This window comes from Zonotrichia albicollis, chromosome Z, assembly GCF_047830755.1.
Source record: "Zonotrichia albicollis isolate bZonAlb1 chromosome Z, bZonAlb1.hap1, whole genome shotgun sequence".
Lineage (NCBI taxonomy): Eukaryota > Metazoa > Chordata > Aves > Passeriformes > Passerellidae > Zonotrichia > Zonotrichia albicollis.
In genome coordinates, this window is record NC_133860.1 from 65,884,101 (window position 1) to 65,909,494 (window position 25,394).

A 25,394-nucleotide genomic window follows, 5' to 3' on the forward strand; every position below is an offset into this window, starting at 1 on the left:
AGAAAGCAACACAGCTCTAACAGGAATTAATGACACAATAGCATTCTATTATTTTAGCGGTATGTCGGCGTGTTTTCCTCCCTAGTGCAAAGTTTACAAAGTTTCCACTTGTACTCTTCACCACCTCTTTGCCTGCGCTTGGTTCCGTCTGGATGCAACTATTCGTCACGTCGTGCTTAAGACTAAACCACACGAATGACGCGTCTAACACAGCCACGCTCTTAAAAAGGCAGATAGAGTATTTTAGAGGCACACAAAGCCTCTTCAGCCACGGAGATCACAGTGCAGCGGTTTCCACGGCACCGTGAGACAGCAGCAAGCGGCAGCGGGGAGCAGCGGAAGGGTCCAGGACCGCGCAGACACCGCCAGGAAGGGGGAGCCGCATTAGGAGACAGGTGAGCTCCCGGCGAGCTGCCGCTGGCGGAGGCTTTGCAACCACAGCCGACCCCAACACGCCGGCAAGCACCAGAACCCTGCCCCGCAGCCGCGGCCCTCACCGAGTCCCCGCCGGCGCGCAGTTCCACCAGCCCGTACTGGGAGCCCACGAGAACCGCGCCGGGCTCGGCGCCGAGGCAGAAGCACCGCGGGGTGCCCGTGGCGGCGGCGGAGCGGCACCCGCCGGCCCGCAGCAGCCGCAGGTTCCTCATGGCGGAGGGAGGGAGCGAGCGATGAGGCCGGGCAGCGAGGGACGGCAGGCACCGGGACCGCCTCACAGCGCCGCCATGTCGCGCAGCGTGGGCGGGCGGGCGCAGGCGCCGTGCGCGGTGTCGCACTCGCAGGGCGGAGCGCGGCCTCTCCTTCCGTCAGGGGCCGTGCCGGAGCGCCGGGCCCGGAGCCGCGAGCCGCCCCGCTTGAGGCGGCAAATGCAGCGCGGCGAGTCCTCAGGAGCCCAGCTCCCTGTGAGCCTGCCCAAATAACAGAATTACCGAGTCTGGGGGAGAGCTTTAAGGTCACCCAGTCCAACCATCCACCCGACACTGCCACTGTAACTCTTAAACTACATTTCCAGATCCAGAAGCTTAAACAAAAGGGATGGGGGACTCCACCGCCTCCCAGGGAAACCTATTCCAATGTCTGACCACTCTGACAATGATAATATTTTTTACTAATACCTAATCTGAATCTCCCGTCTTTCAGATTGAGGCCATTTCCTCTTGTCCTCTCACTGCAGGCCCAGCAGGAGAGACTGACTTCCAGCTCACTGCACCCCCCCTTCAGGGAGTTTTAGAGAGCAATGGGGTCAGCCCTGAGCCTCCTCTTCAGGACACTAAACAATCCCAGCTCCCTAAGCTAGTTCTCATAAGACATTTTCTGGTCCTTTCATGAGCCTTGTTCTCTTTTCCAAACGTCCAGCACATCAATGTCTTTTTTAAAGTGAGCAGCCAAGAACTGGACACAGCACTTGATGTGCCGCCTTGCCAGTGATAGTGTATAAGATGACAGTGTGTAAGTATGAGCAGGATGATTCTTTTGGAGCCATTTGGGCACTAGCCAGCTGAAGCACCCCAGCTGAGGCTTCCCAGGCCAGCCTTCACATAGGTTAGTGCTGTCCTAATGCCACTGCTTCTGTCACACTCTGCCATCTCCCTCCAGGTGTGGCTGAGAGGGAGAAGGTAGTTCAGCCTTCAGGGGAAAGAAGGACTTTGTGCAATCAGTTATGCCCTTCACACTTCCCTCTTTTCCTAGTGGAGCTAGCCTCAGACAGACAGTACTGATGATGTTTTAAAAAGACAGGGAGCTATTGGAGAAGGTCCAGTGGAGACAAACATAATTTGGGGCCTGGAGCTTCTTTCTTATGACAGACTGTGGGACCTGGGCCTATTCAGTCCAGAAAAGACTGAGAGGGGATCTCATCAATATATCCAAATATTTCAAAGGCAGGTGACAAGAAGATGATGCCAGATTCTTTTCAGTGGTGCCCAATGACAGGATGAGAAGCAATGGCCATAAACTAAAACACAAGAACTTTCACCTCAGCATGAGGAAGAATTTCTTTATGTTGAAGTTGGCAGAGCACAGGAATAGGCTGCCCAGGGAGATTGTGGAGTTTCCCTCTCCAGAGATACCAAAATCCTGCTTCAATGCATTCTACTCTAGGTGATCCTTCCTTGGCAGGGAGGGTTGGACTAGATGGTCTCCAGAGATCCTTTCCAACCCTAACAATTCTGTGATTCTGTGTGATCCTGTAGTCCAGTCTACTGGCCAAATACCAAGAAAAGACAAATTTGAGACAAATTGTTTTTGTCTATGGCAATCTGTAAATTTTGCATGCTGTAATCAGCTTTATGTGCTCCACCATTTGGCAGTTTAGGCCAGTGGAAAGATGGGCCACACCTGGACAGGTCTGCTTTTTGCTGTTCCGGGTACTAAACTTAGCTAAAGTCAGTGATAAAACTCAGCAACACTTTCTAAACTCAGAGAAAGCTTTTCTGAGACCAGTGGAAAAGGCACAGCTATCACTGCACACCAGGAAAATTAAAGCCTTCCAGACTCCTTATTTTTGGGATAAAGGCATAGGAAGTGCTTTCCCAGGCCAGTACAGCAGCTGCCAATGCCAGCAGTGCCAGGCTGCACTGGTAGGAGGAAAGGCAGTTGTCAGAGAGCATGTGAACCTGCCTGTGCTGCATGTCTCGTCCTCTGTCCCCCCAGGACCTACACTGTTTCATTAGGGTGGTCTGACACCCCTGTTCCTTGCAGTATCTTTTCCAGAGGCTTTTTCCTTTGGTGCAGCTTGATCCTATCAGCCTCCAGTGTCCCAACTCACCAATTTACCACTGTTTTTACCCTGTGAAATGTGCTTCACTGAGCTGAGTTGCCCTAGCTGACTGCACAGCCGTGCCTCTCGCAGGCTCTGCATCCACCACCCGGTGGTTTTGCAGCTCTGGAGAGAAGTGCCCCATGGCAGATGGCACTTGCTGGTCCCGTCTAGCCAACGAGCTGTCCCTCTCTGCTTGCTTGCCTTCCGTGGGTCTCATCACCCTGATGAATCACTTTCTTCCCGAAACCCGTCTGAAATGCCCTATATTGTTGTTGTTGTTGATATTTTTCCCGCGGCTGCAGCTGACGTCCCCCGCCCCGCTGCTCTCCCGCTCCGCCGCCGCGTCCCCGCCGCTGTCCCGGGGCCCCGCCCCGCCGCCACCGCCGCAGACCGGCCCGGCAGGAAGCGCGGGGCGGCGGCCACCGCAGGTATTCCCGGCGGGGCTGCTCCCGGCGGGGCTGTTCCCGCGGGGCTCCCCACCCTCGCAAAATCCCCTCTCGGCGAGCGGCTCGGATGCCCCCCCGCCGCGGCCGGTGCTGGTACGAGCGGTGCCAGGCTCAGGCCAGCCCCGTGCCAGGCTCCGGCCGCCGGCGCTGGTGCCCCGCGCGGCGCAGCTGGGCTGGGAGGCGCCTCTGCGGCGCTGCGGGAGGCGCGGGGAGTGGCCGTGGGGGCTGCCTTGCGCTGATCGCAGCTCCGGAAAGGTTTTTGCGGGGTCCACCCTGATCCGTTTTCATTGGTGAGTCAGTGTCGGGGCAGCTTTTGGCTAAATATATCTTAACTGGATCGAAGAAAACCTGGGACAAACGCTGCTTTTCTGTTGGTGTTGGATTTGTTGGAGGCTGTGGGTACCTACTTGGTTGTGCTTGCAGCAATAGCTCTGTGCCAGGAGACGGTGACTTCCAGGAGCTCCTCATTACTTCCCTTAAGGAGGTGAGGTCTTATCTAGAGATCTTTGAATGCAGCTCTGACATGATTCCTTTTAACTTGTTTCTTGTACCTAATGCTTACTAAATAACCTAAATTAAATTACATAAAGTGCTTGCTTGGTCCTGTTCATGGTGTGGACCCATGGACCATCACACTGGCAAGAAGTAGAAGCGTGATGGAATCTGCAGAGCGTAGAGAAGATACTTACACTGGTGCTGACATAAAAGCCTCAGCGTCTGTTTGGGAAAGTTGAAAGTGTTTGTTCCTCCTGATGATATTTCCTTTATGACAAGCAAAACTAGCTTGGAAATGAAGGTTTTTTTGTGTGTTTCAGAGGTGTAGTTGAGGCAACACCTTCTGAAGGAGTGGTTGTTGTTGGTGTTTGTGAATGTGTTCACAACTATGATCCACGGTGTATGGGAGTGAACTAAAAGAATTTAAGTAGCTTTTCACAAAGAGTGAACATTATTGATAGCTGTCTGTAAAGCTAATGTGGGAACAGGAGGGGGCAGCAATAAACGTGTTGGGGCTTAGCCAGTGCCAGGATGCATAAACCTTCTTTCAGTCATGAGGACAAGTTGTTCCTAAGAGCAGAGGAAAAAGATCAGCTTGGGAAACATCTCAGTGTGCTCCATTGTATTATCTCACTGACATGTTGCCATACAGCTGGATGTTGGGTTGAATAGTTTTGTGTCTGCAGTTGGATTCACACTAACTTAACACTGCAGCAATTTATTTGCTGGCATATTTGCTTCAGCTATGTTAGTGTCTGGAACTGAAGTTTCAAAAAATGCAAGAAATTATTTATAGATACTTTGCTGGAGTGTTTTTAGCTTTCTTTATACAGGAGCTGTGGGTATCTGCCACTCTGAGCAAAAAATCACATCTGTCATGTGGTTAAGCACTTGAAAAAGTGCTCAGAGACATGGCAAAATTGCCATCTTTGCATAACAAAAAAATTACCTGAATGGGTAAATTATAAAAGCTGTCTACAGCTTTTATATCTGAGAGATAAGCTGAACTTGAGATTTACAAAGATCTCCTCCAGCCTGAATTTTATCTTTTTCTTTTACACTTCTGGGACCCAGGTGGTTACTTTGGTCACTAAGGCAACCAAGTCTCTTTTGCAATGCCACAGAATTACTTTCTCTGGTGCATAATTTATCATATGAATCCGCTCTACTGGATGAGGAACTAACACGTAACATGCAGGCATTTTAACAACTATAGTCAGCTGACACAAATTATTCATAAGGATGCTGCATAATGCTGTATTTTTCTCCAGATGCCATGGTTTAAAATATTAGTTGAACATTCAGTGCAAATACCAGGACACACTTACCTGCAAGTCCTTGGCCTGACTATGTGCCTACCTGCAGATCTTGTTATCTTGCCATGCTTTCTTCAGCTGCTCCTTAACATTAAGTACTGAATGACCTGGTTATTGCTATGGATTTGGTATGCCCATAGGCTGTACTTATTTTTCTCACAAGAGATTAAGGTACTGTTTCTTGGCTGCTAGTCCAGCTTAATTTAGGAAAAAAAAGGGAGAAAACAGGTATTAGAGGTCATTGGAGCAGAGGAGGGCAGGGAGCAATGACCAAAAGCAGAGTTGGAGACCTTGGCTGGGTAGTTTGAAAGCTAGAAAGTGTTTTTATGTCATGCGGCAGACCTGAACTTATTCCTTCCGTTTTTTGTTGTCTGCAGGTTCTGTAACAGTGATGATATAATTGGGATTGGCTTATTTACCTAGAGAGTATCCTGTTTCAACCTATTTCCTTAAAGGGATGAAGAAAGGACCAGAAAGCAGAGCATGTATGCTTGCTGCTCCAGGCAGTTTAGTGGAGTCAGATCCAGACACTAACAGCAGCAATGGAACCTCAGCAAGAGAGGAAGACATACTTCCTTCTCCCAGAGAACTGGAAAATGTACCGGTGAAAACCAGCACAGAAACATCCAGAAAAAAACTCTGTGGTTATTTAAATAAGTTGGGCATCAAGGGGCCAATCAAGACCTGGAAGTCTCGCTGGTTCTTTTACGATGAAAACAAGTGTCGCTTACTGTACTACAGAACTGCTCAGGACATTAATCCTTTGGGGTCTATTGATCTCTCCAGTGCCAGCTTTGACTGCAAAATGGAGAATGGGGAAGGAGTTTTTGAGATCAGAACACCAAGCAGAGCTTTTACTTTGAAGGTAATGAAAAATTCTCAGTCAGGATAGACATATTTGTAGCTCAGGTATCTTTTAGCTTGAGTTTCATATGAGTCCTTGTAGCTTAGATTGCTACCACTTGGACCTAAATTACTTGCGTTGTTTTGGCAAGTCTGGGACTCCTTACCTGTGAGATGGCTGTTGTTTAATAGTAGGAATAAAAGTGGAACTGTGTGCCAAATTAAACTAATTGAGGAGTCCTGCAGTCCATATGTCATTTACAGAACAGAAATTAACTCTTCTGTCTAAAATGGTTGTTCCAGGAGGATTCTTTGCTAGACTTTTATTTCTGTGTAAGTAATTGTTAAAAAGCTCTGGGGAAGCTTCCTGTCTAAAACAGTTGAGAAATTTCTGCTTAGTCTTTGACCATAATAAACGAAACCACATTTAAAATTAGGTCAGTGGTCCACTGAGATTCTACCCCTTAAGGCCATACTAAAAATTTCCTCTGTCCTCCCAAATCAGTGTTAGGACCAGAGGATACAGATACAACAGATACAACTACGGATAGGCTTGATACAGCTGACCTTTTCTCCTGCTGACTTGTGCCGGAAAGTGGTGGTCATCTCCTCAGGCTGTGTCTTGTGTTGATGAGATGATTCCCCTGCCTTTCCTGTTTTGTTAGGCAATCAGCAAACAAGCAATGATGTACTGGCTGCAGCAGCTGCAAATGAGACGTTGGGAATTTTGCAACACTCAGAGCAGATTTCCTGTGGGCAGCTCCCAGCTTGTGAATGAACCTCTGGCTGGAAGAACAAGTAGGTGTTGCACATGTTAGCCTTTCTTTTGCTTTCAGCCCCCTGGTGATGAATGGTGTTCCTCATCTGGAAGTGGTAGAAGTTTTGGTCAGGCTTTTAAATGCAGGTGCCAGCTATCAGTACTTGGCCAATGTTTGACACTTCTGCCTTATTATGTATAAAAGTGAGAAAGCTGCCTCCTAATCCACAGCATATATTTGGGGATTTTCAGGTGTCTTGTGATCATCTTGATTTTCCTCACACGTGTGAAATGCACATATTTAATGTATCACTGCTGTAAGGCCTCTGAAATTTCAAGCAAGGAAGCAGTGGGCTGAAGATGCCCATTCCTAGAAATGGTAGTACACAGGTCAGTGGATCAGGGGAGGGCACAATCAGGGTATCCACCTGTTCAGTAATGACTAGATGCACATTTGGTTTGAAACAAATAATCCCCTCCCTAGTTAGTGTCTGCTGTGAAAGGTTCTGGCATCTTGCTACAGCAGGCAAAAATTTGGTAACAAACTGTTCTTGCAGAGTGTTATCTGCACATTAAAACTATCAAATGTGGTTTGGCATGTGGGAAGAGAACAGCAAAATTCTCCTTCCTTATACCTTTGGGCCATTAAAGTTTGATTGTTTAATGTTAGTCATGCTCATATATATGGTTGAAATCACTTGATTATCCTTGAGTAAATAATTCTGTTTGTACATGGAAACTTATGTAATTTAACCTAAAATTAAGGAAGCCTACCCCACTGTCCTTGACAACTTGAACATGTAATGTGTATCTGTTGTATAAGCTGTTGTGGCTGTCAGGTTACATGAAGGACCCAAAGTCCAATGGAATTCTGCCTTGCTTATTTGCTTTTGTGTCCCGTTTTGTTTTTACAGATGTAGTTGACAATGAAGACTTTCTGCCTCTTGTGAAAACACCAACAGAAGCAGTGGGTTTAAAGGCAGCATCTTTGCCTGCACCCCAAACATCTACTGCTTTGCAGAACATCTCCCTTAAGCACCCTTGGACAGAGATACAGTAAGTGCATGAAGAAAACTGCAGTGCAGTTGACATGCTGGCCAGCCACTGTGTGCCTTCTTTGCCTGTCATGTATTGTGTGAAATGGGACTCTTGCCTAGGTGGGAGAACCATGAAGTACCTTTTCAGAGGCTAGTCCAGGCCAAAGTAAACTTCCTGCAGGTGGGTCTTTCATATCCCCCTGTTCTGATGCATTTCACATAATCTAGTTCTCTTAGCAAAGATCCTGGTAGCAGACCTAGGACTTGACTAAGTTTTCTTCAGTGTAGTCAGTGCTTTTCATGCCTAGTATGACACACCTGCACAGCGATCTTGGAAGAGCGCATGATCAGGTTCAGCTGTACTCAGTAGGTACAGAGAAGCTCATTAGCTCTTTTCAGTAGTTTCAAAGGACATTGAATGTAGTGTATTCTCCAAAGCAGGAAGTCCAGGGAAAAGGCGCTTGAGCCTGTAACGTGGCCTGACTGCACAACTTGCTCTTGCTTGCTGAGTTTCAAGGGTCTTAGTATTCCTACTGCCTGCTTCTGTTGCAATGGATAGCCCCATCAGGTTAAAAGTTACTAGTTTGGGGCAGTTACAGTTTCACAAAGGCAACTTCATCAGTATCTCTTTAAGTGTTTTCTAGACACTAATTTTCACATCATAAAAAATGAGTAAGTGGCCGTAGGTGTGGTAAGCAGCCAGGCACCTGCCAAATATTGTTGGTGTGGAAGTTGCCTGTAGTTTTTTTACCACCGCTGCAGCTACAATCTGATGCTTGTATGAAGAAAGATCCTCCATGAGATCAGTGTTTCATGTTAGCAGCTTCATCTACAGTCAGGAAAACAGCAGACACTGAGTTTTTTATAGATCTCAAGAGACTTGTTTTGTTTTAGCTGAAGGACAGCACAGGATGAGAAGGAAAAAACCTGTATGCATACTTTCTGGTACAGGTTTTACACGAACTACTTGTACATTTGTAGTTCCTCAACGTCAGCTGTTCTATTTTTCAGGCTATGCATTCTTTCCTATTTGCATTGATTAAAAATAACACAAACATATCCTTGGCCCCTGCTCCCGTGTTGTGCTTTTACTCAAGCATGAGCTTAGGTAACAATTGTCTCTTTCCAGCTTCAAGTTGTATTGCTCCCTTTGTTCAGTAAACATTTCTCCAGGCTCTATCACTATCAGGCTGGGTCTTCATGAGCATAGCACACCTGGATCCCTGAGCTGCTATAGACTCATGGAGAAAACAGTGCAGCATTAGATAGGGAAAAGTAGGAAAATTGCATTGGATGAGTAGTAACTGCAGACTACAGGGACTGAAGGTCTGCTAGTCTTACACACCAGTATGTTCTCCAAGGTCAGCAATGTCTCTGTTCTTCTGCTCTGGAGCCTTCCAGTAGCAAGGCAAAAGAATAATGGTATCTAAATGGCAGCTTCATTTACAGTTAGGAAAGCAGCAAAGACTGAGTCTTTTATAGATCTCAAAACCAGGGACTTGTTTTCTGTTTTAGCTGAAGGACGGTGCATGAGGAGAAGAAAAAGACTTGTTTGCATGTTTTCTGGTACAGGTTTTACACAAACTACTTGTACTTTTGTAGTTCCCCATGATTCTATCAAGTCATCTTAGTGCTTCTGGCAATATCTGATAGCAGCAGTTGTAACAAACTGTTCCTGGGTATGACTGCAGTTTTTTGTTCCTGAAACTCTTTCCTACATTTTAGTTTATGACTTTGTAAATAACCTTTGGCAAGGTTATTTATTAAATGTTCAGAGCACAGGACCTATGGCTACTCCAAATGTGATAATTTGTCCCAGTTCTGGCTGTGTTGTAGGTAACTGATCTTCTCTTGGCAGCCTTTCTTGGTACCTGGGGATTTCTGCAGTGAACTAAGGATAGGGATGGATGAAGGAAGTGAAGGGGAGAGGGAAGGATGTGGTTGGTTTACTGTTGCCTTTGATCCTCTCTTTGATCTGATGTATAGGGCTCAAGTGCATGGGGAAAGATTATCTGATTTGACGTGGCTGTGCTGTACTGATTCTGTGGCATTTTCCTGGTTTACACTGGTTACAACCTTGCTGTCCTCAAATCTACCAATTCTATAAAAAGTTAATTTTCTCAGTACATGAAGGAGATAAGTTTTGGGAGGAGAGGTGAGAAGTAAGAGGAGATAAGGAATTGAATAATTTGAATATGCACTGGCTGGCTTCAGTGATCATGACTTCTGTTCACTAGGCTGTCTTGATCTCTTCTTGTTTCAGAAACACTGTCTACAATATTTGTGGCTCCAAGCAGCTCTGGGGGAGCAACGGGAATGTCTTTAGCTTTGATGAATTCCAAGAGCATCCTGAGAATGTGGATGAGGAGCAAGAGGCAGAAGGCGCAGGTGATTGTTACTGAGCTGTGTCAGCTGACTGGGATGCATTTTAGCAGGGATTAGCAGGAATGGAAGTGAGATGGTAACAAGTTTTCAAGGGATATGAACCTTTGTTACATTGTCTCAAGTCTCTTCCTGTGTTGCCACAAGATTGACTCTTCTGGCTCTGCTTCAGGTTCCATCTATCTCCTACCTCTGGAACTTTCTGCAGAAGCTAAAAAAAAACCAAAAAAACCCCACCAAATCAACCCCAAACAAATAAAATCCACCAGATTTATTTCTTTGAGGTAGAAGTATAATTGCTGCACAGCCACATGCTAAGTGTGGCAGCTCTACTGGATGCATACCTTTCCATGGTGGTGACTTCCATTTCCTGTGGGCCAGATTCATGAGCAGGGTGCAAGGTGGGTTAGCAGGTACCATAAACCATCACAACTTTGTTTATTGTGGGCATTGGATCCAATCCTGTGGGTCAATTTTCCGTGTCCTGTATGTCAGCCTTCTCTGTGGAACTGTTGAGTTCCCACAGCAAGACATGGGAGTCCATAGTAAAAGAGCAATTCTGTCTAAATTAAATGTATCTCCCCTCAGTTAAAGAAGGGACCCTGGAAGATGGGAGGATGGGGCCCAGGCTGAACTGGATTAGGAAGGCCAGGTGGATGAACAGTGGCTTCCCAGGCTCTGAAGAATTGTTAAGGGAGAAGAACTCAGTGGATAAAGTGAGTGTCCTTCAGCAACAGATTCTGACGCTCACAGAGGAAGTCAAGTCACAGAAGGTGAGTGTGGTGAAGACACTGCTATTTCTAAGGGTCAGGGCCCTGAGGCTGGGCTCAGGGACTCCCTTACACATTGGTGTGATAGAAGCACTGAGAAGTGCTCATCAGGCAGTAACTGGAGACCAGCTGAAGCTCCTGGTGTTACCACCTTATTGTGTGCCTAAGTGTGCCCAGCACAAAAGAAGACCTTCAGCTCTTTCTAGGAAGTGCAGTAGGTGTAAGAGCGAGGTAAAACAAATTCAAGTGTACTCTGCTGTTATCTTTCTTCTGCATCTCTGTTGCTTGATAAGTTCAGTCCTGAATGGGTACTGTGACACTGGTGAGAACTGCCAGGTGGGGTCATGATGTTAACCCCAGATCATTCTTTTTGAACAGTGACCCACCTTTAAGGTGTGATTTAACTATAAGAAGTCAGGGCACGGGCCACTGTAAGGGCTGTCTCTCATGAATGAAACTGTTCTTCAAAGCATGGAGCAATGCCAGGTTCTCTGCTAATGATGCTGGTAGCTCTTCCAGCCAAAGAGGCAGGAGAGCCAAGTCCCATGCTGGGCAGTCAGTTGCATCCTTGATTTGCTTTCTTAAGTGTCTGAGATGGCAGAGCCTGAATCAGCAAGGTGTTGTGAGGCAAGGTTTCATGCCTTCATGCAGGATAGAGTGAGGGAGGACTCTGTCAGAAGGAAGGTTAAAATGGATACTGCAGTTTCATTCTGGTAGCACAGGTAGTTGCGGACTGCATTATTTCCCTCCCATTTTACCACACTGCTGACCAGATCTCGTTGTTCTCTGCTGGGCCTCCCAAGAATGACTGTAGGAAAGCCAGAATTCAGACAGTGTGGGCAACAGCTTTTTTGCTGCCAATCCATGTCAAGTCATCTGTGAACTGCCACAGAGACCTTTCAGGCTGTCCTGGTTCAGGGCAAATTTGGGAGAGAACCCCCAAAGGGGTTCCTCTAGGAAAGCAGATCCAATCAGCCCCTCCCACCCCAACTGGTCCAGGAGAAAATACCTCCTTGGAGAAAAGTGGAAAAAACCTGTTTATTGAACAATAAAACCGAAACAATATTAAACAATAAAACCCCTTACCGCTCCAAAAGAGATGATGCTCCAAAACTGAGAAAGTCCCTCCCTGGGTTGCAGCTCAGCTCACTCAGTCTCTGATCAGTCCCTCGGGCTCTGGAAATGTCGCAGGCCCGTCCCGTCCCGGTGGGCCCCAAGTGCAGCTGCTGATGCTCTGCTGGGTGTTCAGTCCAGAGCAGGTTTAAACAGCTCCAAAGAAAAGGGAAAAAAACCCACAGTCCAGGGAACTTCTTTGCCTCAGCTAGCTAAAACTAACTAAAACACAAAGGAGAGCTCTGTCCCGCTGTCTGTCCATCCGCAGACAACAACAGTCCAGTGGAGGAGTGAGTGCAGTGTCTGAAAACAAAGTCTGCGCTTCTTCTCTCCCCATTTCACTCTCTGGAACAAGTCTTAAAGGTGCAAAACTTATTATTCAGCATAAACAGAGCAGATGTTTGGGGATAAAAGCATCATATAGTCAACCTAGGACACAGGCCCGGCTCTGGGAGCAGAACATCTCACAGTGGTGTCACGGTGGATTCAAGATTTCTGCTTTTCTTTTCCTTCTGAAAGGAGGCAATTTCAAGATATTTCACTTTTGGGTCTGTGCTGTCCATAATGCCATTGCCCTGGACAGCACAGTGATGTAATGGTTTTGCATTCCCTTTCCAGGAACTAGTCAAACTTCTCCACAAAGCTCTGGAGGCAGCCCAGCAGGAGAAGCGAGTATCTAACATGTATCTCACTGCAACAGAAGACAAGGACAGGCTGGAGCTGGTGCGCCACAAAGTGAGACAAATTGCAGATCTGACAAGTCGACTGGAAGCTCTTGAACAAGAAAAGAAGGAACTGGAGCAGATACTGACTTTGAGAGACAGCCATATCCAGGAGCTCAAGGAACATGTGCAGCTTCTGATGGAGAAGAACCATGCCAAACAAGAAGTCATCATGACCTTGACAGAACAGATGGCCCGAGAGCTCTCTGACCCCCTGCAAGAAGCCAACACTATCACTGTAGAGACATTGTATAAGCAGCAGGAGGAGATTGAGCATCTGAAGGTGTGTGAGATGGCACAGGTCTTTTGGGTCCATTTTTATGCCGTCAGGTTCAGTGGGGGATGTTCATTGCAGTAAGCACAGAATATACTTCTGCTGGTTGCTCCATCCCTTCCCAAATGAGAGGAAGGCTGGAAGAGGCTCACCTGGTGCCAATAGGGTCCTAAAAAGCATCTGGGTCAGTTTCAGATTCAGCCTAGAGCCTGTTTTGTTTGACTTTCTGTTATAATTCAGTGCCTGTCACTTTATTTTCTTTCTTTTGTTTCACAGCTGCAGCCTGACTTGCTGCCTTCGCTTAATTTGTTTTTCTATGTTTCTGTCTTGCAGTTTCCCAGTACATCTTGGTTCTTTCAGATGCAGGCTGTTGTATGTGCACAGCTGTAATTATAGGTTAGTGTGAGGTGGAGAATTGCCAAAAGAGCCACTTTCTGTGGAGAGTGTTCATTTTTCCTGCCAGGCATGGGACTGAGATTTGTTTCATATTAAAAAAAAAAAAAAAGATACCAACCAAAATTAAACCAATCAATCAAACAAAACACATATATTCTTAATCTGAAGTGAATCCGTGGCTTTATATGGTCTGCAGCTCTTCAGTGTTTTTAAGTACGTATATACATTTAGCATTTTCAGGTGTCTTGTTGATGCAAGACAGTATTGTGCCTTGATTTCCTTTGTAGGTAATATTTGTACTAGGGAGTCCTGTCTACTCCTCAGCACACAGAATTTTTGAGATATTTTATTGTCATTAACTTAATCTGATGTCCCTGAAACGTGAAGGATTTTAAGTCCCTCAAGATCTCTCCTTGTGTCACTGTTTTGCTTCATGACAGGATGATATTGATGCCTACAAAACCCAGAACCAGTTTCTCAATTCTGAGATCCACCAGGTTACTCGACTCTGGACAAGCGTTGCTGAAAATGAAAAAGCTCTCCTGATGAAGGTAAGGCCAAGTGACCTTTTTCCTTGGTGTGAGCTGTTACTAATTTATTTTCAAAGTTTCTCTTCCATCGCACCAGAATAGATTTTGATCCACAAGGAATAAGCTTTCTTGTGTTTTTTTTTAGTGTGACCTCTTTACTGCTTTGTATTGTTCCCAAATTAGACATGATAATTTTAATTCTTCAACAGAAGTAAAATGCCTGTGAAGATTAGTCTTAAAGCTGCTGAAGCTTAACCCAAATTTCTGCATTTCAGCTATACAAATAAAAAAGCAACCATGTGAAGGCAATCAGAAAAATTTCCTGAGAGCTGACAGATCGAGTCCTGACTCCATCTAGTCTTGGTTTCTTTGCTGGACTTGACATTACTAGGTGGCAGCATGGTGAAGTCCTGCAGTTAGACCGGAGTTCTTATGTTTTCCTAAGTTGTATTTTATTTCTAGCTTTATAAGTGTGAAAAACCTGGTTACTCTCAGACTTGTCTAATCCTATTTTCTGGTTCTGAATGACTCTCAAGGCTGGGGCTGTGTGCCAGCATTTGTTTTGTGGGTTTGCCTAGGATTTACTTCCCTGGGTTTTAAGGTATTGTTGTGAATGAGTGTCTTAGATTGCTTAAAGAATCACTGGTAAAGGTTAGGCATAGCAGGTTCAATATTGAAGTGAAAGCATGGCAAAGCTCATTGCCAAGATTCACTCTACTACTTACTAGATGGTTAAAGCACACAAAGATAAAATAGTACTAACCTAAAAATCAGTTAAAAGTCTATGCGGAAGCTGGGGATGGAAATGGGTAAGGATGGGAAAGCTTTAGCATAAAAGGAATAAGGGTGGCCCTCCCACTGAGCCACAAGGTTCAGTGTGGACTCCTGTGCAAAACTTAGCTCCGGACTTGAACAATAGTTTGGACCTAAAGATTTTAACACACTTAAAGTTAACCACACTTAAACAATGGCTGAATTTAAACAATTTACAAAAGATGCTATGGAATTTACTGCAATCACAACAGTAGCTCATTTATAGGCCTAACTTACTAACCTAAAATACTTGAGAATCTAAGATTTTAGGTACATTTTCTGTAATGTATTCACACAGACCCAGAGTACATACAAGGCACCTGTGAAAATTCTCCCTCCAGCTCAGTGAAGTGCTCATGTCAAATGTCTGCATTTTCTCAGCAGGCCAAATGGACGAGTGGGGACATGGGCCCAGGCTTTGTCATCATTGTTTGGCACTGGTGCTCCACAGCAAACCTGAGAATTCTCTGGCTCTGAGAGGCCCTACTCAAAGACTCAGAGGGAGGTTGGTGATCACAGCACACTGTGGTCCAGAAGAGCTCAGAGGGTCTCAACTTGGGACCACTGTTTATACATTCATAAGAGAATTGCCTTTGGTCATAGTAATTTACTATCCTGGCTGCAATTGGTAACTTTTGAAAATTTGATGACAAAAATGTTCCTCCACTTGAGTTTGCAAGAAAGATAAGTTTCCAGTGGTGTTTGTTAAAAACCAAAGCTCATTAGCACCAATTCCTGGGAGCAGACAATATTTCTGAGAAGCACAAGAGCTTAGCCCAGGTGCTGTTCATCAAGACTGAGGCCTAACAAGCATTTCTGAGATCATAATATGGCCTTAGGGCCATGTGATGGGCGAGTGTGCCATTACAGGTACGTCTTCAGTCATGACTTCTGGGACAGGGCAAAAACTTGCTTTTGGAGTGTTATTGCCATTCTTTGGTCTGTTTGCTTTCTAGTTCTTTGAAGCACTGCCTTCCTCCTAACTTACTGCCCTTTCATCCTGACACTGCCATAACCTTCAAAAAGGAAGTTATCACATGAGCCTAGGATGCTCTGTGAGGTAAAATGCTGACTAAAGTGGTAATATGAAAGAAACCATGCTGCTTTCTGTCCCCTCTATATGCAACGTAATTCTCTCTGTTTTGTTCTTGTTTTCAACTTTTGCATCCCACTGAACAGGAGTCTTCACTGAGCTTCCTGTGAGACACTGGGTGAGTCTTGTCACCTGTGTGGCCTCAGCTCCCCACTTGTAGAGTGCATTAATAATCCTTAGTCATTTTTTTGCTTTCTGTGAGCAGGACTAAGGTGGTGACAAGTACTGTCCTATTGTTTGATCTCAGTTGGGTTTTCTATGCATGAGAAATGATGTGTACCAGTGCCATGGGACTGAGGATGCTGAGGGGCATGTGGTCACCTAGTCTGTGGTGCTACCATGTGTCTTGAAAATGCTATACTTACAGCTCAGTCTCTGGAGTTGTATGTTTTATCAGGACACAGCTCAATGTGGTGTAGAGAACTTGTCTGAGGATGAGGGGAAAAGACAGCAGAGAACTCAGATGCAGAGCTGGCTCTTTGACTGTGTCCTCAGTTGAGCTGGTGGGGTGTGGCCATCTACTGACGCAATGCAGTAGTTAAAGTAGGTGATGATGTAGTAGGTCTCCCACTCAAGCAATTTCTGTTGCATGCTAGCTACTGCAGCTTGTGCTTGTTCATAGACCATGGTGATTCATTCATGGCTGCAATTGCACTGATTGTGGAAAACTACTAAATGTGTTTCCTGGGGCTTTACTCTGCAGAAGTCTTTACTTTATGTGCAGACCAGGCCAGTAGAGAGCAGTGGCAACACAGGAAGGACTACCACTGAGCGAGCCCTTTCCTTCTTGTTTCTCCAACAGTGTGCCTGCCTGCAAGCAAGAAACTGCCAGATGGAGAGCAAATACTTGACAGTCTTGAGAAAGCTGCAGGAGGCTGTGCCTGGTCTGCCCAGCTCGCATGCTGAATTGGTGAAGAACCTCATCCAGGAAGCTCTCCAGTGGGATGTGAAGGAAGAAGCGGAAGAAGGTTTTAACTTGAACCCTGTAAGGTAAGAGCTGAGAGCATGGGGATGTTCACAGCTTTGTAGAAGCCTGTCTGCAAAGGGAAGTGTGCAGGCAAGATACATCTAACAACATCCTGTAGCAGGGCCTACATTTGTGTCTATGCCTTCCTGCACAGTGGGGGCCCCTGTTCTGTAGCAGTTCCCGTTTTATCTGTTTGGTCAGTCTCACAGGTTCTCCATGTAGCTTTGGAGATGATGTCACCCTTGAGCTGAGAATGACACAAGAACAGACGAGAGACCCGATTGCAAAAGGAGAAAAAGAAGCTTTATTACAAAGGATTTTTCAGTTTATATAGACCGATACAATACATTCTACTTGATTGGCTAGTTACACATCATTCTTGAGAAGAATAGGAAAACAAAGTGGAAAAACACCACCTGCAGATTGTTTATACTAACAAGTTATCACATTCCTACAATTCCTTAAAATTCTCACAAACCACCGTGAGAAACAATTGCCGTTTCTCTCTCCCTGACCAGGCTGGCATCCACAAGAGGAGACCCCCCCTAGGTCTCTTTATCAAGACCTTATAAGCTTCCCACCTTGTGGACAGATGGTGCACAAACCTTGACAAGCTGTACTATCTGTACTCTTGGTGTGTTCTGATGAGTAAGAGATTTGCATTTTGTACAAGGAGACACCAGAAGGAACTGTGGATCTCTGTTCTTTGATCTCATGCCCCAAAGTCTTTCCAGTCTTCTCCTACAGAACTGTCTCTGCATTGGGACAGGGTAGGGAGAAGGTATACAGGGTGAGCTCAGTATTTCTTTAGGGGCTGATGAGGGGTCTGATGAGGTTGGTCTGCAGCTCAGAGCAAAGTTACACTTGAGTTGGTGTGTGTATGCCAGTGCTGCAGGTTCTCATTTGTCTTTAAGGCTCTGAGGTAGGCAGTCACATGCAGAGAAGTGAAGGAGTACTGTTACAAATGAGTGTTTGAGATCACTTTAAAAAAAATCCCTAGCAAGGGTATCAGAAAAACCCAATATTAAGTGACAGCACAACAAAGTGAAGTTGAGGCCTAAGGAGCATTTCTCAGATCTCAGTGCAGCCTGGAAAGGCAGGGGATAGGGTGTGCCCACCTACAAGTACTTGTGCTCTGGTATGGGTAACGTGAGCCTGGCAGCAGGCTGCATCTGGGATGTAAGTGTCCTTGACACAGGTACCAGCACTGTCATTTGAACTAAACACTACCTTGTGTCCCTCCAGTGAGTATGATGAGTATGGATTTATGACTGTACCTGACTATGAAATTGAGGACTGGAAACTCCTGGCCAAAATTCAAGCCCTTGAGATAAAGTCCAACAAACTGCGGAGCCAGGAAATAGTGGAGAAGCCCCTCCGTGACAGATGGAACAGCATTGGCGAGCTGAACCCCTGTGCCGAGCTGAAGAGTCTGATCCGAAGTGGCATCCCAGTGGAGCACCGGCAGCGGGTGTGGCGGTGGATGGTCAGCCGGCACTGCAGCCCAGCGCCTGGCCACTACCAGTGGCTGCTGGAGCAGAGCAGGAGCACCGAGCACCCAGCCTGCCGCCAGATTGAGCTTGACCTGCCCCGCACACTGACCAACAACAAGCATTTCTCCTCTCCCACCTCCCAGCTCATTCCCAGGCTCCGGAGGGTGTTATTGGCATTCTCCTGGCACAATCCTGCCATTGGATACTGCCAGGGACTGAACAGGTATGCTGCTTCTTCATGAGATGGCGCTGAAAAGGTGTAGACACATACTCTAGGCTGTGATTCCAGCAGCCTCAGGCTCTTGCCTCTCTACAGTTCTGTCCTAGCCGTAGGTATTTAATTGCAGAATTCTGCATTTGGTGACTTATTTTTCATCCAGTGTTGTAACTGGCATCCAGAAAGCAGCAGGATGCACTTGCATGGCATCTCTATAGCTACAGAATGGGAAAGAGCAGCTATAGGAGGAGGAGTGAAGTAGTCCCAGAATAACACCACAAGGCTGGGGCTGAATTTTTAAGTAATAATGTAAAGTAGTAAAGCAGAACACCACCCTGGTGATTCCCTTTTTTGCTGAGAACAGTTGGAGGAAATGTTGGGAAGTGTTAACATGCAAGGGAGTTGCAGCAAATGACGCAAAGAGAGACTGAGGAAACCATGGTTGTTCTGTCTGGAAAAGAGAAGATTCAGAGAATATAAAAGTTTCTTTCACTTCCCAAAGAAGGCTAAAGGAAAGATGAACCTAAATTTCCTAGAATTGTGCTGCCAGTAGAAAAGGCAGTAGGTGTTAGCTGTAAGAAGGGAATTTCTAGTTGGACCTTTTTACATGAGGCAGATGTGCATAAGCTATTTATTCCTAATGATCTTTGGATGATCCTCAGAAAGACGATAGCAGCTTTCCTCCAGAGAGCCCTTAATAAAAGACATCATCTTTTTAATCTGTCTAAAAGGCAGTAAGTCACAGCTGAAAGAGGTCAGGGCTGTAAAGAATGTATGGAGAGATTAACTATATCACATAATATGAAGTACCTCTGTGTGACCTCTTTCTTGTATTGAAATAGCCTAAATCAGCACACTACTAATTTCAGCAGATCTACAGAGCATTCCATTAGCTGGGAAACCTCTCTTTGTCACATCAGTTCCATATGTTCTGACAGAGCCACATGGGAAAGAAGATCACATCCCTGTGGTTCCTTCAGAAACAAATCGCTTGCCTCTGTCTGGCTTTCCTGCCTCATTTGATATTTTGGATACCGATGGAGCTGGAGACATGCAAAAAGACCTCTTGTATTCTTCAGTTCCTGTGTTGATGACTCCTCCTGCAGTACTGAATACTCTCACCATGTCTTGTCCATCACAGATTGGCAGCTGTTGCTCTTTTGGTCCTAGAAGATGAGGAAAGTGCTTTCTGGTGTCTAGTTTATATTGTGGAGAACCTAATGCCCGCAGATTACTACAGTGAAACACTAATAACATCACAGGTGAGCTGAGCACCCTCACATCTGCTTGGACTCTCATACAGTGATGTGAAGTAAAGATTTAAAAGTGAGTAGTCAACCTGCTGTGTGTTTGATTTCTCACAGGATAGTGATAGCACCTCACAATCCCTTCCATTGCAGAGGCATGGGAGACTTGAGAGTACAAAATTGTTACATTCACACAGAGCAGCAAAATTAGTCACCAGCTCTAGGAAATGAGGTAATAAAATGAAATCACATTAGTCAGAAGGAAAGTGCCCCATTAATTGCACAGTTACTTATTTTAAAGAAGTTTTAATAGAGTTGAAGCAGCAAATTCTGGTATGTATAGACTGAATATGAGGAAGGGACCACTTTGCAGCTCTCCAGTTTTTGAAGCTGCACTCTTTGGTGTTCCATGTACATGTAGAAGAAAATGCTGATATTTTTATATTCACATTACTTGCCTCAGTTCATGATCAAGCATGGGGTTAGTTCTCACTGTGGGGCTCTCTGCACATCAGAAAAGATTCTGACCTTTTGATTTCAGCTGTTGTGCTGCAAATAGCTTATCCACCTGATTCAAAATCACTGGATTTCAAAGTTTTCAGTGTGTTTTGTGTCAGATATACTCTGTCCTCCCAGGCAGACTGAGATAAGCTAACTCTCATATAATTAAATGGAATTGTAATTGTGTGCCCATACCACTCATACCTGTCAGTGCCTGGTCTGGTAAACCTTACTTGGTGTCTCTGTTATGTGTGGTCCTTTCAGAGAAATAAAGGTTTGTTTTTATCTGTGGGCCCACAATAGAGGAGGCTTCAAGAGTCAGTAGCTGAGAGTGACTGATACCAGTGAATTTGTTGACTAACATTTACTGGGACAGTGGTGAGGTAATGGAGAGGCCAACTCACAGACTGGGGAAACAGTTATATCACTTTGAAGATGGCAAAATGTCTCTCCAGAGGAGGCTGTGTTAGCTGTGGGATTTAATAGACAGCACTCAATACAGAACAACTAGAGACTGACAGGGAAAATATGACAGACTGAAATATGCCTACATTTGGTGAGAAAACACTGTCAGCTGAAAGTCTTCTTTAGAAAGAACTTCTGACCTCATGGTTGGTATCTGAAAGTCTAGCCAAGACCCAAATAAAGAGGAACATCTAAGGTGATGCTTTGTGGGTTGGCTTGATAAACTGAGTTGGCTGGAAAACTTAAAATTGCAAATTTAGAAGACAAAGCTTATTACCTGTATAGTTTGTACCCCTGTGCCACAGCTAAGTGCGCTGATACAGCTGGGGCATTTAATATGATATGGCAGAGGGAAGCCCTGAACATGAGGGCTCTTCAGCACTTACCCTCCAGAAAGCATGGCTCTGCTGATATGAAACCTTTCAAGGATCTCACTGACTGCATTTCTGTGTTCTGGCTCATGCAACCAGAAGCAAAGCACAGACAGTACTCAGACCACAAAGAGAAGCTTAAGTGAGAAAATCAGGTTCCTCTTGCAAAGTCAGAGGTATTCAAGGTGTTCAGTCTGTTGGGCCATGTAGAGTCATTCAGACCTGAGCAGGTTTTAATGCCTGTCATTCAATTGCATGCTCATGGTATCACAGAAAATCCCAGTAAGACCAATGCAGGAAGATGTGTCAGATTTTCCTTGTTGACTTTGAGATTGGCAAGGAATATGACTTTGCTTGAGAAGAATGTGTATTTCTCTGCCTATATCTTGGCCTCATTTCAGCTCCATGCCTTGCTCTGGATGCCACATACAAGTGCACTGCTCAGTGAGTTTGAAACAAAGGATGCTTTACTCCTCCTAGGGTGTGGTTCACTATAAGGCAGCACCAGTGATGACCCTGAGATGCAAGGGCCATTGTCCTGTTGCACCACTCCTCTCCTCTAAGAGCAAGACTGCTCTTGAATAAGACTTCATTGTTTTCTTTTTTGTCAATTTTAGGTAGATCAGAGAGTCTTCAAAGACTTCCTGTCCGAGAAGCTGCCTCGCCTCATGGCTCATTTTGAACAGTATTACATTGATGTCTCACTCATCACCTTCAACTGGTTTCTGGTGGCCTTTGTGGACAGCCTGGTCAGCGACATCCTCCTGCGAGTGTGGGATGCCTTCTTGTATGAAGGAACTAAGGTGCAGCTCTCAGTTAGGCCTTCATTCCTCTGTACCACCTCTGTGGCATAGTGACAGGGTGATGGGCATACACATATGTCAAAGATATGTGAGGCTGAACTGCTTTGGCCTATCCTGCCTGTTTGGTGGCATGCCTTGATGTCTCCAAGCCCCTGTTTTCTATGTACTTGCTCCTAGTAGGGAGACCTAGTCTCTGATTCTGTGCACTCGGTACTTTTTAGTGGATAGTTGTACTGCAAAACATCTCTCTGATAGGCCATGGTGTCTCCTACTCTGTGACACAACTAAAGTATTACAGATAAAGGGAGCATAAGAAAGACGTCTGAAAATGTGAGTCCTGCACTGTCCCTGTGCATAGGGAGAACTGCAGAACCCTTGTGAAACCCCTGTGGGGTATTTTTGTAGAGCCTGGTATTCTCTGGGGTTGCAATTTAGCTAACAGATGGTCGTTCTCTTGAGATTAGCTCTGTACTCCTTTAGGCCTGCCCTAGAACATACTATTGAGAGCAGGAGTAACCCTGGATCTAGTCTGTACTGCAGTGCTATGTGCCCAACACCATCTTTCTACAGGATGGCCTGGACCTGAAGTTACTTAAAACTTTATCTACTCAAATACCTTTAAACCCTCCAGGTCATTTTCCGCTATGCTCTTGCAATTTTTAAATACAATGAGGAGGAAATCCTAAGAATTCATGACAGTGTGGAGATCTACCAGTACCTACGCTTCTTCACGAGGATGATCACGGACGGCAGGTAGGACTGAGACAAGCTTCCATTCTGTATTTGTACTTGCTTGCCTGTTGGGTCAGCTTAACAGGAGTTGTAACTAGTTTATTAAGAGAGACACAAATATATTGATAGGTCTGTGGCACATGGATCTTTTTGACTTTCCCTTCATTGTATTATTTAAAATCTTTTTGGCTCAAGCAAAGGCATGCTACAGCAGAGCAAGCCACAAAGTCTGGGTCAGTCTTCTTGTAGCAGCTGGTACTTGTGCTAGTGATTGCTGGATTTCTCTCAGCTGTAGTTGGGGTATTTGGGATCACAGCACAACCCATGATCTTGAAGGGCAACATGTCTCTGAGATGAAGATTTCTGTGATCAGAAAAGCTCTACATCAGGAATATCCCTCCCTGACAGGCCATCAGAATTGGCATCTGATTCATTGTCTCCTAAATGATGGCTACACACTGATATCTTCAAAGGTGGGATGGTATACGTGGATGTGAAGTACTGCTTGAGTTGGTGTTTGTGTGGGAAAGAATTCCTTTAAGACTCGGCTGCTTGGTGACTTAGCTCAGAGAGCTGAAGTCTGTGGCCCTACTCTTTAATATCCCGGAATGCTCCTGGTGTATCTGCTACCATGTGTTACCAGCCAGTAAATAAGTTGACCACAGCTGTCCTTTCTATTGTAGGAAACTGATGAACATTGCCTTCAATGACTTAAACCCCTTCCCCATGAAACTGCTGAGGAACCGTCGGTCAATGCACAGAGAAGAGCTGGAGGCAGAGCTGTGTGAACTTCAACAGATCAAGGCAGCCTATGTGAAAGAGAGAGCAGAGCAGGGACCTCAGGACCTGGAGGAGGTTGTTAGTGAAGAGGAGGAAGAGAGCTAACGAAAAGAATTCGTCATCACTTCCCTCCCATACTGCAGAAGGTCATCAGTAGCAACTGTCAGTAAGAAGTGGACCAGAGGGGGAAGTGTGGTCACAGGAGATCATCTGCCCCAATAAGCAAGGCTGTAGTTATGGACCATATGAAGTCAGATTTATAATGGATTGGATGGTGTCTGAGGAGTTTAATCCTCTTCTTTATTCCTCCCCATTTAGCCTATCGTGTCCTGTGCAGTTCAGGATTACAGCTGAGGGTGCAGAAGAAATATCAATTGTGGTGTCATGACAGGAACTGACATGATGCAAAAGATCTAGCAGGGCTTTTATACATTTTCTGATGGAGGCTTGAATGAGATCTTTACCTACAAGTAAAATCTCCAGAGATAATGAACCAAGAACACTTCATCGTTACCTAAACACAATGCCAGATCCTGCTGCCCCACTTTCCTGCTGAGTGGTGTATTACTCCAGGTGTGCCTGCAGTGCTGGCACTGACAGTATGCAGCAGACCCTGCTACAAGGAGGCTCTGCTCTATGTTTTAGACTGATCTTGAATCCAAGTGGCTTATGCCTTCTTTAAATATCTGGTGGTTGATAACCCAACCCTTCAAGTTGTCAGTGCTTGTAGAGGAAGGAATGGGAGAAATTCATAGCCTACAGTATTCTCAGCCCCACGGGCTGTAGCCAAGATGACAGACTCTAGGGGAAATGTTACCTATTCACCTGAGACACATGGTCCACCTCACTGGACAAGTCAGCCAGTTTCAATACATTATAGAAGACTGAGATGGGAGAGAGCTGTGGAGGCACCAACCACACAGCAGAGAAGTAATCAAAGTGGAAGTGAAGTTTTGAGACGAGTGGATAGATCCCCCTGAAGGTCACTGAGAGCTGCACACATTAAAAGCGTGGGATGAGAAGAAAATGTTACTGGAAGCCTACTACAGTATCTCAAAAAAAAAAAGAGTTCATTCTAAAAGTATGCCTTGTATATAGAAAAGTCTAAAAGGCAGAAGGTTTTTCTCCACAGAAGATATTGCTAATCTAATTTATTTATACTCTTATGTTCACGAGTGCACACAGAATTTTGCTGTTGTTACAGATATTATCTTCTAAATCAAGACCATGCAAATTAAAAGCTTACTCATGATTTTGTTTCCTAGAGCTTTCTGCAACAGCTTAAAAATCTTTCCTCCTGACTTGGCCTTATGTTTAATAATAAAGACGTTTGAAACATGTATTATTAGACTAAACCACAGCCTGACATATGTCTACAGTATATAATAAACATTGGTCCATGTGCTACATAAACTCTTCTGATGTAGACATAAGGATCAAAGTATTGATCCTGATGGGGAATTCTGAAAATAATTTTTAAATTAAATCAGAAGGGAAGGACATGTGAGGGCTGTTATAAGTTTCTTTTCTTTTGTGTCTTCCTCAGCACTTGTTTTGGTCCACATGTATTGGCTGAGGACCATCTTCTCTGGTCATATTGACAATCAATCACTTGTGGTCATTCTTTATTAAACTGTGGTGAATGCAGGAATACCTGCAAGGCCTATAAAGACCTTCACCTTGGAGCCAAGCTCACATGTCCTCATGGGCTCTCATCTACTTTCTTCCACTTCATAAACTTCAGTGGTATTGAAAAGCACTGAACTTAGGTCACAGAATTGCAATTGGGCCAGACACAAATCCCTCAGGCCCCTGCAAGACCTGTGGTGACTATCAGTCCGTGCCATGGGTGTTTTGAACCTCTTGGTTACCTCTGCATGAAGTGCTCAAGAATGATTTGTGCTGCCACTGACAACTGTTGTGGCTGGGAAACAGTTTGACCTGGTTATGCAGCCCAGCAGCTCCTTCTGCCTCTGCTGGTGCCTGTGGTAAAAGAGGAGTCTTTCTACTCAGAACCAGTCTTTGCTGAGCTTTGCTGTATGCATAACATTACTTGTGAAATTAAGCTTTCTA

At 45.3% G+C, this 25,394-nt stretch overlaps 2 protein-coding genes across 7 annotated transcripts in view; one reads left to right on the forward strand and one right to left on the reverse strand.

The window, feature by feature from the left end:
- Nucleotides 1–756, reverse strand: part of ELP1 (elongator acetyltransferase complex subunit 1) — a 37,392-nt gene extending 36,636 nt beyond the window's left edge. Inside the window, exon 1 of the mRNA XM_074532524.1 lies at nucleotides 498–756. Within this exon, the coding sequence (XP_074388625.1) occupies nucleotides 498–647 (150 nt within the window). The 5' untranslated portion in view covers nucleotides 648–756. The remainder of the gene's footprint in view (nucleotides 1–497) is intronic.
- On the forward strand, nucleotides 216–24,445 carry TBC1D2 (TBC1 domain family member 2). Of its 6 annotated transcripts, none has more exons than XM_074532525.1 (14): nucleotides 216–395; nucleotides 5,393–5,880; nucleotides 6,524–6,656; nucleotides 7,530–7,671; nucleotides 9,916–10,040; nucleotides 10,623–10,807; nucleotides 12,536–12,922; nucleotides 13,750–13,860; nucleotides 16,548–16,735; nucleotides 17,958–18,428; nucleotides 19,564–19,684; nucleotides 21,624–21,809; nucleotides 22,441–22,562; nucleotides 23,225–24,445. In XM_074532525.1, the coding sequence occupies exons 2-14, from the start codon at nucleotides 5,473–5,475 to the stop codon at nucleotides 23,424–23,426; spliced, it is 2,781 nt and encodes a 926-aa protein (XP_074388626.1). In that variant the 5' UTR covers nucleotides 216–395; nucleotides 5,393–5,472; the 3' UTR covers nucleotides 23,427–24,445. The 6 variants fall into 6 exon arrangements, with proteins under 6 accessions (XP_074388626.1, XP_074388628.1, XP_005492762.1 ...); XM_074532527.1 differs by lacking the exon at nucleotides 216–395 and adding an exon at nucleotides 3,051–3,186; XM_005492705.4 differs by lacking the exon at nucleotides 216–395 and adding an exon at nucleotides 3,213–3,688.
- The last annotated feature ends 949 nt before the right edge of the window (nucleotides 24,446–25,394 follow it).